Source organism: Glycine max, chromosome 4 (assembly GCF_000004515.6).
Source record: "Glycine max cultivar Williams 82 chromosome 4, Glycine_max_v4.0, whole genome shotgun sequence".
NCBI lineage: Eukaryota > Viridiplantae > Streptophyta > Magnoliopsida > Fabales > Fabaceae > Glycine > Glycine max.
Window position 1 is genome coordinate 4,660,208 of NC_016091.4, and position 18,669 is coordinate 4,678,876.

Consider the following 18,669-nt stretch of genomic DNA (forward strand, 5'->3'; position numbering starts at 1 on the left):
TCAATTTGAAATTAATTGTATACTATATTATAATTATAAAATTAACCTAGCAAATGAAAAGTTAGAATGAATCTACTCCAATAAGATGTCCCCTTTTAAAACTCGGGTGTGAAGGTTCTCTCTCATCCAACTCAAGTAATTAAATCAAATTAAAATAAAATAAAGAGTTGTCACTTTATAAATTCTATAAATCCTTTAATATAAAACTTCTAATCTAAATTAAAAGGTTTACTTTTCACGTGATAAGTACATAATGCGTAGTAAAATGTTTATGTAATCTATCATCAACTTGATTAATTAATTTAAAGATATGAAGCTTTCCCGTTATAGTAAGTTTAAAAGAATTCTTTGTTCTTCCATCAAATATTCTGCCTTTTCCCAATATACTGAAGTTTCAAATATCCATAGATTCATGTTTACCAAGGATCAAAATTATATTTTGTCTAAATTTTGAAGTAATTAGACCCTAGAGCATAGCTTGTCATGAGTCTGAATTTCATATTTTTGTGTATAAACCATACACTTACTAATGAATACAAGTATACAACATCTTCAGAATTTTAACCTTCCTGTGGGTATTCTTTTTTCACATTATAAATATACCTTCCCATTTAAAACAATTCAACAGCCCTCATCTTTTAAATCGATGTGTCCATTTCCCGTACGCATTAATAATAAGAAAATTTGTATGTTCACGGTAAAAAGAAAAATAGACAGATTCAGCAAATCATTATAATTTAACCTATCTTGAGAAGAGAAATAAAATCATAATCCTATTTATCATTAATTTATATGCACAAAGCAGAAAAACCTTTACATGAACGGAGTATAAAATATAATTCAAAACATTCATTCTATAGGACCTTATCACTCAAATATTTAAGACCGGGTTTGGCGTTGATAATGATGTCCAAGTTTCGAACTTCTTACCATATAACCTTTTGCCCTTCCCTCTAAATAATATAACAAAAATAATATTAAAATATTAATGAATCATTTTTTCTCATTTGTTCTAGGGACAAGCTAAACATTTCCCCATTTTTGGCCATTCATACCAATATGGGGAATCCTTGTATAATAAAATTACCTTAGGCCCTAAGTAATAGCTCATAAACGTTGGAGGAGTTGTCCCCAGTTACACGCTTCAACATTTCAAAACTTGTACGACTACCCAAGAATTCGACCCTTTTAAACAGTACATAGCCATGTTCTGCTGTTTCCTTACTAGAGTACACTGATCGAAGCCTATCAGCGTGTCTTGAATCACTATGAATTGCAGCTTCTATTTCTTCCCTTGACATGTTCTCCTATCATAACAAAAAGTTTGATAGAAACAAACCAAATTGTTAGAGAGAGCAAATAATAAAGCATGCACATTTCCAAAAGAATAAAATATTTTACCTGATAAAATGCATGGATATGATCCAACACCTGAAGACACCTAAAACCATTATGGCTGAAAAATGTTCTTGAAGAAGGACCCATCTCAGCAAATCGGTCAATTGGGAATAGTATGGTAAGGAAAGGGTTTTTAAATATCAACTCGGATTTCTCACTGCAAAAGATTCGAGAAAAGATTGGATGACTAACAATCATTTGGCTGTATCTTACTACGTAAGGAAAAGGTGTGAGACAAGCCATGGGGAGTTAATTACAACCTTTCTGTCAGAGGACGAGTGGAGTTTGAAAATGAAGCTTCCGAATCCTTGCCATCCCCTTTTGCATAAAAAAATATTGAAGTATGGTTTTCACTAGGATCTTCAACACTGAAAGAGTCTGTATAAATGGAAGCAGCCGAAGTCGACTCGGATATAGACCAGCAGATAGAGTCTAGAAGGTTGTTGGGTGTTATAGGACGTATTGGAGTCTGACAAGTCTGCAAAACCATGTTCAAATCAAATAAGCAATCAATCCATAGCTCCAACTATAGCAAGCAGTAGAACAAAATGATGCTCTGTCTTTTCCAAACCTGTTGACTGATCAGTTGACCCTCTATAGAAGAAATCATGAAATGTCAGCAAATGGGTATTCTATCACATTGTGTCCTGTCATACTTTCAAGTTTTAACACTTTATGAATCAAAGTTTTCCAAGCTCAACATTTTGATGCAAAATATTGCAATATACTTTTCTTATACTTAATTGAAAGACCAAATTACCCTGACACCCCATTGTGATTTCTTGGAAATACCGTTTTTGACATTTACAGTAACTCCCTTTATAGAGATACATGGTGTAATGCATTTTTTGGGTAACAGGATAACCCGGAGTAATGTGTTTCAACTTTCAAACGGGTATTTTGTGAAATTTAACAAACCACTGGATGTGTCAGTGTAATTTTCCCTATTTGAAAAGGAAGAGAGAATAAAGAGGAGAGATAATCCTGCTTGGGATTCAATTTCCAATGGGGTACCCAAGTTTCATGTTACATACTTGAAATATCTAGTGTGAATAAGACTTCTCTAAACTCTAGCATAGTAACATGTGTCAAATTATTAACTCAAATCACATGAATAGCAAACGACTAAAAGCTTCAAATTTAGAACAAGATCTAGGAACAAGAAAAATAATAGAACAAGATTTTGTTGTTTTTTTTTTATTATTTAGAGGGCCTAACAGGTAGCATATTCAGGGCAAGCTCCACAGAATAAACAGAAGTGAATAAAAGGATGACCTGCATTCGGCGACCACGGCGACTTCTGACTCCATTTTTTGCAGAATTCACAATTTGTTGTCTTTCTTCATAGCCGACTTCACTTTCAGTATCCAGAAGATTGTTAAGGACTTTTTGCTTTATTACTTCCTGATATTTTGATAAAACTCATATCATAATTTCATGATAAGAAGAGAACCTAGGGCATTAACACCTTATAGCAATATTTTAAAAACTAGATTGAAAATGTTTTACTAAGCTGGAAACCACAATAGGAAAAAGAAAAAATGAATTCCAAATTGTAAAGGAATATATTGAGAAATTACCTTTCCTGAAATGCCATTATGGATATCTTCCAGCATCAGGCCAACTTGCTTTGCCAAATCAACAGACATGCGAACAAGCCTTCGCACATATTTCTCCTTAGCTGTTTTGAGAACCCACAGAGGCTGAGACATATCATATACAAAGAACTTCATTGTGATATAAATAAAACTGTAGAGGCATACCTAGAGTACCATAATGAATAACATATTAATGTTTTCCAGGAGTGGTGCTAGTACAGTTAAGAAAGCAAAATAGTAGGACAAGCAAAGTCTGAGCTTCAGAAAGTTGGATGCTTCCAAAAGTTTTTTCTCAATGATTAAATAAATATTAAAATATAATGTAGGAGCACTTACTGTAATGAGGTAACTAGAGTATCCAAGATATCTTTGGATTGATGTCCCTTCAGTTACTACATGACTAACATTGCAGCCAACAAACCATTGTTCCACCAAACTAGCACCTTCTCTTGAAGCAGTCTCAATAACCTATCAAACAATGCAAAGCAAATAAATGTCTTGGCCAAGAGCACTGGAATAAACCACTAGGTTAACCAAAACAAGAAACTGACACTGACTATTGTTCAGCAGACTCCGTATCATGTGAAAGACTTCACATATAGCTAGTATGATTACAAAATGTCTGTATTTGTTCTCAGAAACATAATTTTACCTTGTTTCGCAATTCAGATGAAATGCCTGGATCAACATAGATGGAGCAGCCAGACAAAGTTGAGTCCAAATTTCTGATAGACTCTCTCCCAGTGAATCTTTGAAGTTCTTCAACACTAATAGCTTGCTTGGTTTGGAGGATTCTTGCAGGAAGACAAGAATTTTCAGCATTTGTATACTCAGGAAGCAGTCTAAAATCCTCCAAATGCGTGTTGTTATCCCCATAACTCTTCACTCTATAATGTGATTCACTCAACCTCACTGCACCAGATACAAGAAAATGTATTCAGGTTATAACAACTACAAATATCAACAAGCATAATTTAAATTCATACCTCATTCCGGCTACAATAGTTCAACAATGCTATTTAATTATCATAATCAAATCTGAGAGAGCTTTACTCAGCAAAAATGAAAATCTGTATGATCTTAGAGACCACAGGAAACTGTTCCTTACTGGATTATTTATGATATGTTGATCAAGTGCAGAAATATGCTATTGATAAGACAAATCCAATGGACTCTTTGATTTAAAAAATAAAATGAAATGAAAAGGTATGTGTAACAATTTAAGCTTAATTACTCGTCCTCTGAATGAGCAGCAGTGTGTAGACAGATAATCAACAAAAACTGCACTGCTGACTGTAATCACAACAACAATGTCTAGTTTGTTAAATACAATTAGACTAATACTTTGAGTGCTTCACATAAGGTGAAAAGATGCAAAATATGAAAGTTGTATCAGGTTCCTGTAGTGTGAGACTCTATAACATGAGGGATGAATCATAATCACCAAGAAAGCTAACCAAAATATATAACATGTCAGTTGAAACAGTTGCACTCAATTACCACTTTTCCTGACACTATCCACAAACCAACCCAGTGTGACAACAAAGAGGCCATTTTTTGCTCCATGCTTCAGCGCATGCTCAAACTTGCGTCCACCAAAACTGTACTAGATGTTAAAGATTTCATGACAGCAGTGAACCACTCAACATAAAATGTATTGAATAAATGTCAATGCTATGATAATGGACTGCAAGCAATCATTATGATCATGTCATGAGAGATCCACTCTAACATAACATCATCTTTCTGAACTCGATACAAATAAATTTAAATAAAGTGGAAGAATTGATAAGGTACAAAACTTTGTTCTCTGACACAACCAAGAAAGTTAAGAAAAGATTTTTCTGAATGTCACAGAATTTTTTCCCTTAGTGAAATCAGTGTATAACAGTATATAAGAATTGCATCTTCCTAGTACAGCATCATGCTATTGCTATCACCATGTAGGAAAATTCATATAATTTAAGGAGAAAAGGATATCTGAACCACCAAATGGGTACATCGAGGATGCAAATTGGGGCTATACTGTCCACCTAATCTATCTGTAGCCTCCATGACCTGATTCCTTGCTTCTGCCAAAACACCAATCCAATGAAAACAACATAACTGTATTAATATCTCTTCAACTTGTCAGAGAGAGGGGAAACAAGGATATCACAAAATATCTATTATCAGTTCCACTGATAACTTAAACTACACCTTTTCAGCCTCCTACATGAACAGTTTTATGCCAAGAAGAAAAGACAAAATAGAAAACGACAGATGAAGATAGATTCCATAGAGAACATGCACTAATCACTATCAACCAAATAGATAATTCAAAACAGGCACCTCTCATTTCTCAACCCTTTCTTCTATTTGCTCACTGTTAAAGATAAATCAGAAATGATAGATAACAGAAGTCTAAATTCAGAAGTCCTAACATGTGTTATTTGACATCTTATATTGTCAAGAAGGACAACCACCATCCACCCATCCCCTCTGTCATGAATCATCAAAAAAAGGTGAGAGGAGAGAATCAAGGTTCACTTTCTCAAAAATAAAATGTTAAGAAAACATTCATGTAGAATTAAGCCAATGGCTTGAAGTAATTGATTGATACAAACAAAAAGGTTAGTGGAACAAAGAAAAGAAAAAGCAATAGAAAGTGTCAAGCCATGAAAAACGAAACTAAATCCAACCAACCAAAGATGGAAAATTGAATAGATGAATGATGAATCCACACCTTTAGATAAACCAGTAACGCAGATGACAAGACCAGCAAAAGGAGTAGTTGATGATGGCACTTGCAAAGGGGAGGAAGCAGGAGACATTGGCTCCAATGGTTGCAAACCTCTGAATGAAGGAAGTGAAGATGAAAACAGCCTCGAACACCCCTTGCCACTCACAACTTCAACTCTACCATCACCACCCATAACAGCCACAAGATTTTTATTACACAGAAAACAAAAGCATCAATCTATTCATCACTCAGCAATTGAAAATCCAAAAGGCAACACACACACACACACACACACACACACACATATATATATATATATGACTTGAAATTCATTAAAACGGGTTTCTGATAATTCAATAGAAACAATGAATGGATGAATTAAAAGGGGAAATAAAAAAATGTTGGATCTGTGAAGAGCTGAACTTTATATGGAACAAACCCAGATCACGTTAAGTGGTGAAACGATTCCAAAATTGAAATTTTCAACAAGTTGCAAAGGCTGTGAGGAAAAAAAAACGGAATCTCGAGTAAAGGGGGTTGTTGAGGAGTGGGAGACACAGAGTGAATTTTTAAGATGTGTTTGTTTTTGTTTTGCAGAGGGAGGGAGGACAATGAGAAAAGGGAATTTTTTTGAATGTGGTGCTCTGCTCTGACGAGGAGTCACAGTCAGAGTTTTCACTCTTCTTTTCTGCTTGAGTACGCGAAAGAAAATAGTGCCCCCATACCATTATAGTTTCTACTTGTTATAGTGGTTTTTTTAAATTAAAAAAAAAAAAACGCCTGCTTTTGTAAATTGCATGTGATGTCTGAGATGGAAGTAGGGGGATGAAAGAGAGAGAGAGAGAGAGAGAGAAACAAAAAGCGGGTCAAAGTAGTGAGGAGTAACGGGAATCACACCTCTCAAGTCTCAACTTAACTCAACCCAAATTGAATAGAAAGAAGAGAGAGAACAGAGAGCAGGCTTTTATTTTGAAAAAGTTTGGAGGATTCCCCATTTCTTAAAGTGAGCGCAATGCAAGGAAATGTGAGTTAAAGATGGTTGGGTTGTTCATTGGGGGGTTATGAAAATGAAAATGAGAGTAAGAGGGAAGAGACAAAGCTCACCTGGGTTGTGGTTCAAGACTCCAACTAAGGACCGTGTCGCTCGTTCGGGTTCGTGGTGATCAGAACAGAGTGCTGTGTGGTCCGTCCCGTGTGTTGTGTACATATGTGGGCAACACGCCCGCTGATACCTTCATTTCAAATTCAATGTCGTCGACTCACATTTGTATTTAGAGTTTATTTTTTATGCAAATGTTAGAGAAAAAAAATGGTATAACTAGGAGGTATTTAAGGTTTTTTTATTTAATATTCAACTAATTTCATTCTACTGAATTGACGTATCTTAAGGTAAGGTAATATTTTTAATTATGATTTCATATCTAAATTCAAATTAAACTTTTAAATTTTGATTAAAGAATATAAGGATCCAATTAGTCGTGTCAACAATTTTTGATAAATTATCTAAGAACGTAGGTCATCCGATCATATTCACATCTTTTAAACTCAATTCTTAAAGGGATGTACACAATCTATTAAGATAAATCGATCAAACATAATGAGTGAACGATTTATACTCGGATAATTTAATCTATAACCTTGAACCTAATTATATTCTCAATGTAGAATTATTGATTCTCTCATCTTTAACTTAATTACATTCAATAAATAAAAGGTGACTTTCTTTTTGTCTCCTATGTGGTAGATTCTAAAATTTTGTTATGGTATCTTGAGTCTCTCAATTTAGAGTTCTTAAAAGTGATTATGTTTGATTTTTATAAGTTTAAAAAAAAAACTTTGATCTTTTATTTAAATTTTTTGTCAAATTTGATCAAGTTCCTTAAAGTATATTTATTAGAGTAAATCGGTCTTCTGTCAAATTTTATTTCTAATGTATTAATTTTGGTTGTCGCGTAAAATGACAATTTGATGTCACATTTATGTGTCATCAAGTTCACCATTAGTGTAATAAACTGACAAGAAAAACTAATTTAGTCTAATAGCAACATTTCACAATAAAAACTTTTTAAACTTAAAAAATTTATATATGACACTAAAATTTTATTTTAGCCATTTCTAAAATAGTATTTATAATAAAAGTCTAACCAGATTATTTATTATTATATTTATACACTTGCTTTTTTTATTTTATCATTTTTTTGACAGATTTTATTATTTTATCATATCTCTTATGATATTTGTCATGATTTTTTTCTTTTTTTTTCATCTCCTTATATTCTAGAACGAGATATCCACTCAACATGTTCCTTATTAGTATATACTGTGTTCCGTAGGATCAAGACTATTTCGACATATGGCATCTCCTCTTTTATTTTTACTTAGTGTTGTTACACGTAAGGAACCCAACTCTCTAGCAGTGTTTTTAAATGGATAAAGCGTGGTTGGTTATCTCTATAAATATAATCATTAGATTTAATTTTAATTATCTAAAAAATGCTTTATTTGTTTTAGTTTATATAAAATTTAATTTTTTTTAAATAATCTCTAACATTATTTATTGATAATATTACGTTTATTTAAATATGTCACTTTTAATCTAAAATACAATAAAATTATTCTCTGAATTTTTATTTCTTTTTTATGTGATATCTTGTCATATTTCTTATTTTTTATATCTCCCTTTCGTTTATTTTGTCAGCTCAGCAATCATGATTCATTACCTTTTTAAGTTTGGAAACATTATGTGCTGCTTGAATTTGTTGCAGTACTTTCAAGGCATTGGTCACTGAATTGACAGCACAAAGAAAATTTTTGTGATTTTTCAAAGAATCATGATGTGTGAGTTATAATTTATGATTTTTGTTTTCAAAGCGATTTTTTTTTTGCATATATAATTGTAATTGCTGAAAAAAACGGCTATTACAAATTAAACGTAAAAAAATTGTAGAAATAATGTTTCTTGTATTATACTCAAAGAACATTATTGAAGGGAGTACATATCAGAATAACAAATGATCTGTAAACGCCACAAATCTAATTGAAGCCTAATAAAATAAGAAAAAAAAAAAGATACAATAAATAAGACAAATTATATGATATAATAAAAAGGGAAAGATAAAGAAAAATAATTAGTATTAATAGCATGTTTAAAGTGAATAAATGCTTACATATAATTACTTTATCAGTTAAGGAAAGTTTTTGTTTTTTACAAGATCAGTTAATGAAAGTTAATGCTAAGCGTGCTAATTAAATTCTCTAAGATTGTGAATCGCCACTTTAATCTTTAAAATTGTATTGGTGAGTTAAATTGGTTACTAAAATTTATAATTACTAAAGTAGTCCTTTTTTTTTTATGGTGAAGTGTGGTAAAATGGTCCTTGAAATTGTATATTATCAATCAATTTAATCTTTAAAATTAAGATCAAATTAGTCTCATGAATAAATAAAATGACAAAATACTTTCTGAAATCGTAATGATCAATCAAACTGATTTCTAATATTTCTACCAAAAATGAGAATTCTACAAAAAAAACTGGTTTCTAATATTAAATTTTCTAAATTACACTTTTTGTCCAAATTTTAATTCTTTTGCAAATTATGCCCTTAAATTTTTTTCTTATGCATTTGTATTCTAAATTTACATAATTTGGCAAATTTTGATTATCCAAAGGATCCAATACAAGTCTTATTGCTAACTTGCTAGCATAACCTCTCAAAAAAAAAAAGAGACATTTTGACATTTTGATGGTTCCTTACTGGAGTGCCATATGTGCACCATCAATTGTCACATTCTAACTCGTGTAGCTTTGATTGATGACTGAACATTTTTATTAAAACTATGGATAATATAACACATTTCTTTTTCCTATTGCTTTTATGTAATTCATACGTTCATAATCCTAAAATGTGATGTATACACCTATACATAGTATTATTTTTATCTAAAAAAAAACTAATTTCTCTATTAAATATGCATATATAATAATAATTATTTTTTCTCCAAAATGATGTAACAGTTATATGCGAGTCGTCTAATCACATCATTATCATATAATAAGTAAAGGTGGGTCGATGACCTTTTTTTAATAGAAGAGTATACAATTTTTTCTAACAATTTATACGAAATATTCTTTCGAAAACAATTTAAAACTATATTTTAATTGCCATGCATAATAGATAGCTGGAATATTAGTTCAACAGTTTTAGACACCACTCTGTCTTTATATTTTTTTTTAATTAAGCTTATAAATTTAATATTTAATATATTTTCACTTTGGTTATCCGGATATGAAACTTGGGATTTTGGGAAGACGGTTGATGGGAACTACACCAATATTCAACACCTACGTACATGCCACGTAACTAGATAGTTAACCCATCATTTGCTTAAAATCAATGGAATGAACAATGCCCACTACTATACTGTTCTACTTTCAAAATTCTTACCACTGATGTTTGTCACAACCTAATTTTTGTAACCTAGTTAAATGTATCATCACAATCGTTGTGCATGAAATCCTCTTTGCACACATGATGTGTCTTTGTCACGTAGTTGAGGCCATACTCCAAGAAATGCCACGAACTTGCATAGAGTGGTAAACATAACGTTACGTACAGGACCACATCCTCAACCTCAACAGTTGTCAGGTGATGGTATTAGTCCAAGAAAAGCTAGGTTGCTTGCAGTTGGCAATTCTCTCGTGACTTGACTTCACCCTAGTCTTCTTCTCACGGATAACAATACCTTTCTGCCTTTCTCAACATGGCCACTTTGCCTACATTGAAATCTACTACCATGCCTATCTGTTTGTTTTATTAATCTACACATAACTAGCTAGGCCAGGATAATATTGTCTAAACAAATCGTTGTGCATCACAAAAGAATAAACAATGATATCGTTGACTTCAAATTTAGTTGGAGAACATAATTAAAGCTAGTTTGTTTGTGGTAATTTGTATCTATATTTATATATAAAGGAAATATGGTGTTTTATTGTATATATTTCTATACCAATTTTATCTTTATAACTATACTCATAATTTATTACTTAATTTTTATAATTACTTTCACAAATCAGCCACTAACTTTTATTATCTTTTTATTTCTCATATGAAGATAATAATAAAGATTTTTTACTTTACCATTCAATTATAAATTATTAAGAATGATAAATTTATTATACCAATAATATATATCTATTGAAATCTTAAATTTATGATGTTATTTTTCAAAATATAATTTACATAGCAAAATGTGATATGAAAGTAAAAATATGGAAAAGAAAGAAGGAAAAAAAGAAGTGAGTTGATTGTCATTCAACTCATGGCTTTTGGAGGTGGCATTGGATTTTCTGCGCTCACAGCATTGACAGAGATTCCGAGGACTTATTTATTTAACTCAATTCTTCCAATACAGCTACAGCATATAGCCCGAGTCTGCAAATACAATGCATAGGCCACCACACATTCACACAACATGTGTTGCAATTGCCAAAGGTAGCTAGTGGCCTAATGATAATGGATGGAGACATGAACGGATCAAATTCCCTTGGTTGCAATAAAGAATGGAAAACAAAAGGTAGGAGGGTGGAGTCAACGAAGGTGTTATGTGTTAACCTCCACTCAAGAAAGAGATGCACTTTGGAGAATAATAGTAAGAAATTAAGAATATTGAACAAGCCTCGTATTAACTTGATTAAACCAAAATCCAAGTTCAATAACATTATTTTTGTCTTTGGATTTCGGTGAAGAAAAAAGATCGGTGCACGCCTTAATGTTAATTAACACTTAGGGAAAACATGTTACAAGGTATTTGTATAGAAAGAATACTAATAACACATTTTTTACAATAAGTTAAAATTATTTAAATCTACAAAATTATAAGTGTAAAATCATTAAATAAAAATTGACATTTACAAATTTTTTGTAATTTATAATAACTTTCATCTCGTAAAAAGTATATAAAAAATTATGCAAATAACATTTTCTTTGACCTGACATGAAGCTAGAATTAACTAAAGTAATAGATCAATTATGTTAGAAAATAATTAATATTATTATATATAATACTAAAATTTCTAATATATATTTAATGCACATATAAATTTATATAATTAATTTTGATCTAATATTTTTTTTACATATATAATTTTTTTTATTAAATCTATAATTTTTATTTAAAATTTATATATGTAAAAAAATATATTATTAAAAAAAATAAGTTTAATAAAAATTTATATATATAAAAATTTATATTACTAGATCAAAATAAATTGTTACAAAATTTATTATGTAAATTAATATGTGTATTGAATATATATTAAAAATTAATATTATATATAACTATATTAATTATTTTAACAACCTATTATCTAAGTTGATTGTCAAGCTTCTGTTTTGAATACTTCGTACACTTGTATAGGCCGACATCTTTTTTTCTTTTTTTATAAGATGTGATTATAATATTTCAAAGAGATTGTCTCTAATAAATTGACTCTTCATATATACAAAACACAAAAACACAACGTGACCTAAAATGCATTATGGATAAATAACTTATTACTCAATCGATAAAAATTCTTATCAAATGAGAACTTATTCATAAAATTGAATTTAAAACTTGTTGGAATAAATTAAAATATTTTGATAAACTTGTCTATAAAAATTTATAAAGTTACTTCCATAAGCTCAAATAAGTTAATCCAAAACACCGCTAAGTATAAACACATAAAAAAAATGTACAAAGCAACATATAAAAATAATAATTTAACTCCACATATTTCATGCATGTTAGTTCGAAGGCAGCGAGGTATATGAGTGAACACTTTCCCCTAAGGAGACAGCAAAAATGTCTTTCACGTTAAATTTGACAGTAAAAGGAATTCCTTCCACGTAAAAAAGAAACAAATGAAAGATGAAATCGAAGTAAGCTGCCCAACTAAACCTGGACAAGTGAATAAAATGTAGTCCAGCTATAAAACTCACTCTTGACCAATGACCATACTCAAGGTGAAGGACCTCTTCTGTTACATCCATCACTTCCTCCACCTCCATGTCCTTTGCCTCATATTCTTCCTCTTCATCGCTAGCCTCTCCATCCCTGAGCTTTTGCCTCTGTAAACTCTCTTCGTGGATCTGCTTCCATTCGTTAACCCACTTGTCCCAATCTTCTTTCAACATCCTACACTTCTCACGCTCCTGCTCACTCAGCGGCAACGAAACATCTTGATCTTCTGCCTCGTATATGCTGTACTTCTTCAAGTTCTTGGCAATCTCTTCCTCTTTCTCAGGAGTCAAGAAAGATGGCGGCCTTGGTCTCCATAAGAACTATATAGCAAAAGAAAAACTAATACGAAAGTGTGATTGATAAGTATCCACACAAATGACTAGCACAGAATTACACAATAAAGGCATTGAGTGCCAAATAACATGCAGATTTCAATGCTGAGTAAATTCTGCTATTACAAAAATTTATACTACCAAAACATAGATTCAAAAATGGAGCATTACGATGTCCAAACCTATCATTGTATGAACATTCACACATCATTCCTTGTACCACGGTAATACAAGTATAATTGCCAAACAATACATCAAGTGCAGATGTCAAAGTACCTGAAATAAGTGATCCTTCAGAATCCGATATAGATGTTTGCCATTGAAAGACCATACTGAAACCATTCTCCATTTCATGAACTGAAGTCACAGCAGTTGCAACATACCTGCGGCATAAAGAGAAAGCAATATAAGCTTGGGATAATTAACAAACCATAATAAGTACTTTTTCAGTGAAGTGGCAAATACCAAACACTTTGATGACTAAGGTAAATACAATTTTAGACTGATTTTACAAAAGATTAACCTATGAGCTGCCTTTATTAGCAATATCATTATTCATTCAGATAGACCATATACCTTCCAGTTGGATCCCATTCAATATCTGTTGCCATAAAATGTTCAGCAGTAGCCATGGTTTTAAGTTCATCAACGTTGTAAAATTCCAACTGTCCATTGAAGCCTTTCAACCCAGCTAGTACAATGTAGCGACCAGCAGGTGACCAAAACAGAGCATTTGCTTGCTTGCCCTTCAGAGTAGTGAGTTTTGAAACTTGGCTGTTCTGACCAGTACGCATGGAGTAAATGACATTAGGCTTAGGGTTATCACCATGAATAACTGCAAACCTGTGGCCCTTTGGCTCCCAAGCAAACGCTATGATCTTATCATTCTTATTCTCAAGCTCCAAAACTTCAATTGGTATATCCCGTTCTTTTATACGGAAAAGCTCAAAGCCTGTATATGTGCTTTTTTTTTTGTTTTCGTGTACCTCTCCACATTAACAGCGAGGTAGTCTCCATTGCTTTGCCAGTACATCTTGCAGTCACCGACACTGAAAAGGTTCTTCTGCCTGAGTTCCTCTTTGCTGGGGATTTGAATCAGACTAACCTATAAATATGTCAAAGAACATAAATATAAAATAATTAATAAATAATATATGACCATTCATTACAATAACCAAGTAAAATAAAACTTCAATAGACCTACATGAAAGAAAAAATACATACTTACCCTGGCAGGCTGGTTACCACCTCCCATATCAGGAACAACAAGAGCAATAATTGGATCAGTAGAAGACCAGCAGAAATCCATTATATTTTCAACCTTTACTCTGTGTTAATTTCAAAATTTCAAAAAATTTGAAATGCATAGAATTTAAATTGCTTTGATTTTAATTTTCTTCGTTCTTTGAATATTTTATTTGGATAAATCAATTCAAATTTATTCTCTTTTAAATTCTTTATTTGGATAGAACAATTCAATTTTTTTCATATGCAAAATTTTAATTTTATATTTTAAATAGATGAAATTTTAATATTAAACTTTATAGAAAATAATCACAATCTAATTTTTAATATTAATTAATTTTTTTCAATTTTTACCTGATCACAACCAATGATGTTTTTAAACCAACATCAACTAAGGTTATTTTTTTGTCGACATCAAATAGAGTTTTTTTTGTCAGTATGTTGGGAATAGTTGTTAGCTGACGTCAGTCGAAACTATTTTTCAGCTAACGCTAGTTGAGTTTATTTTTCAGCCGATGTTGACTAGGTTTTTTAACTAATGTCGACTAGAGTTTGTTTGGCCGGCATCGACTAGGGTCTTTTCGAACAACATTGACTAAGGTTATTTTTAGTCAACGTTGACCTAAAAAATCCTAGCAGACGTTGACATAAAAATCTACCTAACATTGGCTAAAAAATAGTTTGGTTGATGCCAACCAATAGAACCTACCCTATGTCGGCCAAAAAATATCATTGGTCAACGTTGACCAAAAAATCCCTAGTCGAGATTGACTAAAAAATAGTCATGACCAATGCCGGATAAAAAACCCTACCCAACATTGGCTATAAAATAGCCTTGACTGATGTTGGCTAAAAAACAACTCTGACCGATGTCGACCGAAAAAAATCTAATGGATGTCGAATGTAAGAACCTAGTTGATGTCAACTAAAAATAGTCATGTCTGATGTCGGTCAAAAATACCTAGCTGGTGTTAGCAGAAAAAGCCCTAGCCAACATCAACCAAAAAACCTAGCTGATGTGATTAAGAAATAGCCATGACTGATGTCAGCTAGAAAACCCTAGTCGATGTCAACAAAAAAATCCTAATCGACGTCAGCTAAGAAAATCTAGTCGACATCAGCCAAAATACCCTAGCTAACATCAGCTAAAAAATAACCCTAGCCGATATTGGCTAAAAAATAGCTTTGGCTAATGTTGGCAGGAAAAACCTAGCTGATGTCGACTAAAAAACCCTAGCAGGTGTCTGCTCAAAAGTTAGTCATGATCGATATCAATAGAAAAAATCTAACCAACATCGGCCAAAAAAATCATTGGTTAACATCAACTAAAAAAACCTAGATGACAACGCAAAAAAAATCCTTGGCCGACGTTAGCAAAAATTTCCCATGACTAACGTCAATGAGAAAATAATCCTAACCAACATCATCTAAAAAAATCTTAGCCGATATCGGCAAAAAATAACTTTGGTTGACATCATACAAAAAAATTTTGATTGAAAAAAGCTTAGTCAACATCAGTGAAAAACAACTTATGTCGATGTCAGCTGTAAAAACTTTAGTCACCTTTAGTTGTGAGTGTTGAGTGAGAAAGAATCGCAAGCAGGAACGTAAGTTAGAGTGAGCATCTCCGAAAAAGTAATTTTAAATTTTAATATTTTGAGAGAATTTGAAATCCCACGTTTTAGTCAATCAAAATGATTTATAAAAACATCAAAAGTTAAATCTTCTTTCAAATACTCTATCAAAACAAGTTATTTTATCATAAATCCTTTTAAATTCCTTGAAAAAATGAACTATCTTAGTGAATTGGTCCATCCAAACAAGAGAAAATGTCTCTGTCTCATACACGGAGAGTACATTTTTTCCCATCCTTGCAAAGTATTTTATCATCTCTTCCACCAATCCATCTGCAAAGAAAATGACAAGAATGAATAACTGCATTAGACACATGACAGATGCAAAAATAATTGCTTGAACTACATAAAAATAAAGAAAACAAATAGTATTTGAAAACAGACCATGAAACTCCAGTGACACCCCCAGCACCTCCGACTGCAAAATCATCAGCACTTCCTAAGTCCCTCATCACTTTACCAGTCCTCACATCAAATATATTTATCACAACTCTCTACAAAAAAATAAATAGTCAGTGTAAGGAACAGTGCCTATAATATTATAAAAGAAAAACAAGCAAAGAAGAAAGCACTCACATTGGCATCTCGGGGATTGCTTGGTTCATGGCTAATATATGTTACCAAATACTTCTCACCAGGCGAAAAATCAATAAGTTTTACCTGTGTTTTATATTAATATCAATATAAATAATCACAAGTATGAAAAAAAAAGTGTGCCAAACAATGATACAGAATAAATCTCAAAGAAAGCCTGAGGATGCGAATAACGCATAAGTTTATTGAAACTGGCAGCACCTCCCCAGACTGCTGCCCCCTGTCTATGAACAGTGGCCAAGTATGTCCCCAAAGGAGACCATTGCACAAAACTCTGTCCAAACTGTAATTAAAAAAATACATGAACACCCAGGCAAGCAGCAATACAAAATCATGTAAAAGTAGGGCACTAGTAAATATTAAATAGTACAAGATACTAAAATGCCCACTCACTGCTCGCTTATAAACGGGATCAGGCTTTAAATGCCTGGCATCGTTCCATAGAACCTCAGTATCTGAACCAGCACGAATCACAAACTGGTCCCTGGCCTTTGCATCAGTGAGCCAGTCTTGAAGATTTTCCTGGAAGAGATACAAACACCAAAGAGCATCAGAAATATCAATAATGTTCCAGAGCAAAATCTACTAAATCATAACTAACATACAAACATATTTTTCAAACTTTTAAGTTATACAACTAGTAAAGCAATTGTATTCACAATTCCACATAGAAGGGTAGTTCATGAGAAAGCCTGAAAATGCTTTAATTCATCTAAATACTAATATTAATATCAGCAGAACCAAATTAAAAAGGAGGCAGTGTCTACATTTAATCACATTTTAAATGTGCAAAATAAACACACACGCGAATATATATATATATATATATATATATATATAGGATGCAAAACTAGCAAAAAGCATCATACAATCCTAATTATCATAGTATTAAAAGGCGACAATTGGTGATTGAGACAAAACTAGGCTTAAGTCATGGCTACAATATGTAGTAGGAAATACAATAATACATTAAAATATAAGCATGACCATCTATAGTAAGAGGCAGAAAGCAGAAAAGAAAAGCATATGAACCTTACCCCTGGAGTATATGGCTTAGTTTCAGGAGGAGCCCACTCATTAGGCACCTTCATGAATCTGTCAAAGTCATCAAACATGCTCACGGCAAATATGTGTGCCCGGTCCAATTTGTACCCATGAGTCTTCTCCTTAGCAAGCTCAGCTTCCTAAGAAAAATAAACACCGAATTTAACCACACCAAATAAAAAAAACAACACCCAATCCAATATCATATCCACTAAAAATCACTTTCAACAACACAATTGACATTAAAATCACTAACAACAAACAATTTGTTTAGATTTCACTATGTCCAGGTACATTGAAGAAAGAGAGTGTATACCTGAGGGGTATTGTACTCAATGAAGCAGTAACCTAGGGTTTTCTCGGTTTCAGGATAAATAGGCATCCAGAGGCCATCCTCCTTGATAACACCAATCTGACTATAAATTTTCCGAACCACTCCTTCCAGCTTCTCAAACTTCTCCCTCGGAACGAGGTCACATCCCCTTATCCGACGCTTTTCGTGTTGTTGCATGTGTCTTACGGTATCCAGATCCAGCGGAGGTTATCCACGACAATGATGTTACCAAATCCAGACTCAAACTCAAGATTGTCCTCCTGGTAAACCTCCTCGTCATAGACAAAAAAAAAAAAAAAAGAGAAAGAAAGAAACGGACTCAGAACACCGCAACCTAGGGTTTCGTTTTAATGTAGGTCCGGGTGTTTGACAAATACTTTTATTATGTGCAGGATGCTTTCAAATGTCTCAGAGGAGATTGTTCCCAGTGGTTTCTCGCACACTTCCATTCGGACCGTAAGTCTACTTCTGCATGTTAACATTCAATCTTTATCATAAAATTTCACTCGTGAGTCACTATTTTCATGCAAGATGTGTTTGTGTATATGTATTATCTTATTATATATTATATTATAGTATTATTAATACATTATATTATATTATATTAATATATAAATATATATAAATCTATTATATATAAAATAAATATATAGATATAGATTTATTGCTGTGTTATATTGATGATTTGTTTCAATCTGGTTGACCTTTAATTAATTTAACAGTGTTGTTTTCACTCAATTTTTTTTAAGTACAGTTTGGAAT

At 32.2% G+C, this 18,669-nt stretch overlaps 1 protein-coding gene and 1 pseudogene across 3 annotated transcripts; both read right to left on the reverse strand.

Annotated features, from left to right (window-relative positions):
• Positions 1-977: 977 nt before the first annotated feature.
• Positions 978-6,972, reverse strand: LOC100807358 (uncharacterized). 3 transcript variants are annotated; one of them, XM_006578040.4, is made up of 11 exons: positions 6,823-6,972; positions 5,722-5,894; positions 4,977-5,068; positions 4,497-4,599; positions 3,649-3,908; positions 3,333-3,464; positions 2,979-3,101; positions 2,674-2,802; positions 1,659-1,876; positions 1,402-1,555; positions 978-1,307 (listed from the first exon to the last, which is right to left on the reverse strand). In XM_006578040.4, exons 2-11 carry the CDS (start codon positions 5,807-5,809, stop codon positions 1,089-1,091), a joined length of 1,518 nt encoding a protein of 505 aa, XP_006578103.1. In that variant the 5' UTR covers positions 5,810-5,894; positions 6,823-6,972; the 3' UTR covers positions 978-1,088. The 3 variants fall into 3 exon arrangements, with proteins under 3 accessions (XP_006578103.1, XP_006578104.1, XP_006578102.1); XM_006578041.4 differs by lacking the exon at positions 6,823-6,972 and adding an exon at positions 6,616-6,776; XM_006578039.4 differs by lacking the exon at positions 6,823-6,972 and having other exon boundaries at positions 5,722-6,603.
• A 5,535-nt stretch (positions 6,973-12,507) lies between these two features.
• LOC100807898 (eukaryotic translation initiation factor 3 subunit B-like) lies at positions 12,508-18,356 on the reverse strand (annotated as a pseudogene).
• Positions 18,357-18,669: the final 313 nt, after the last annotated feature.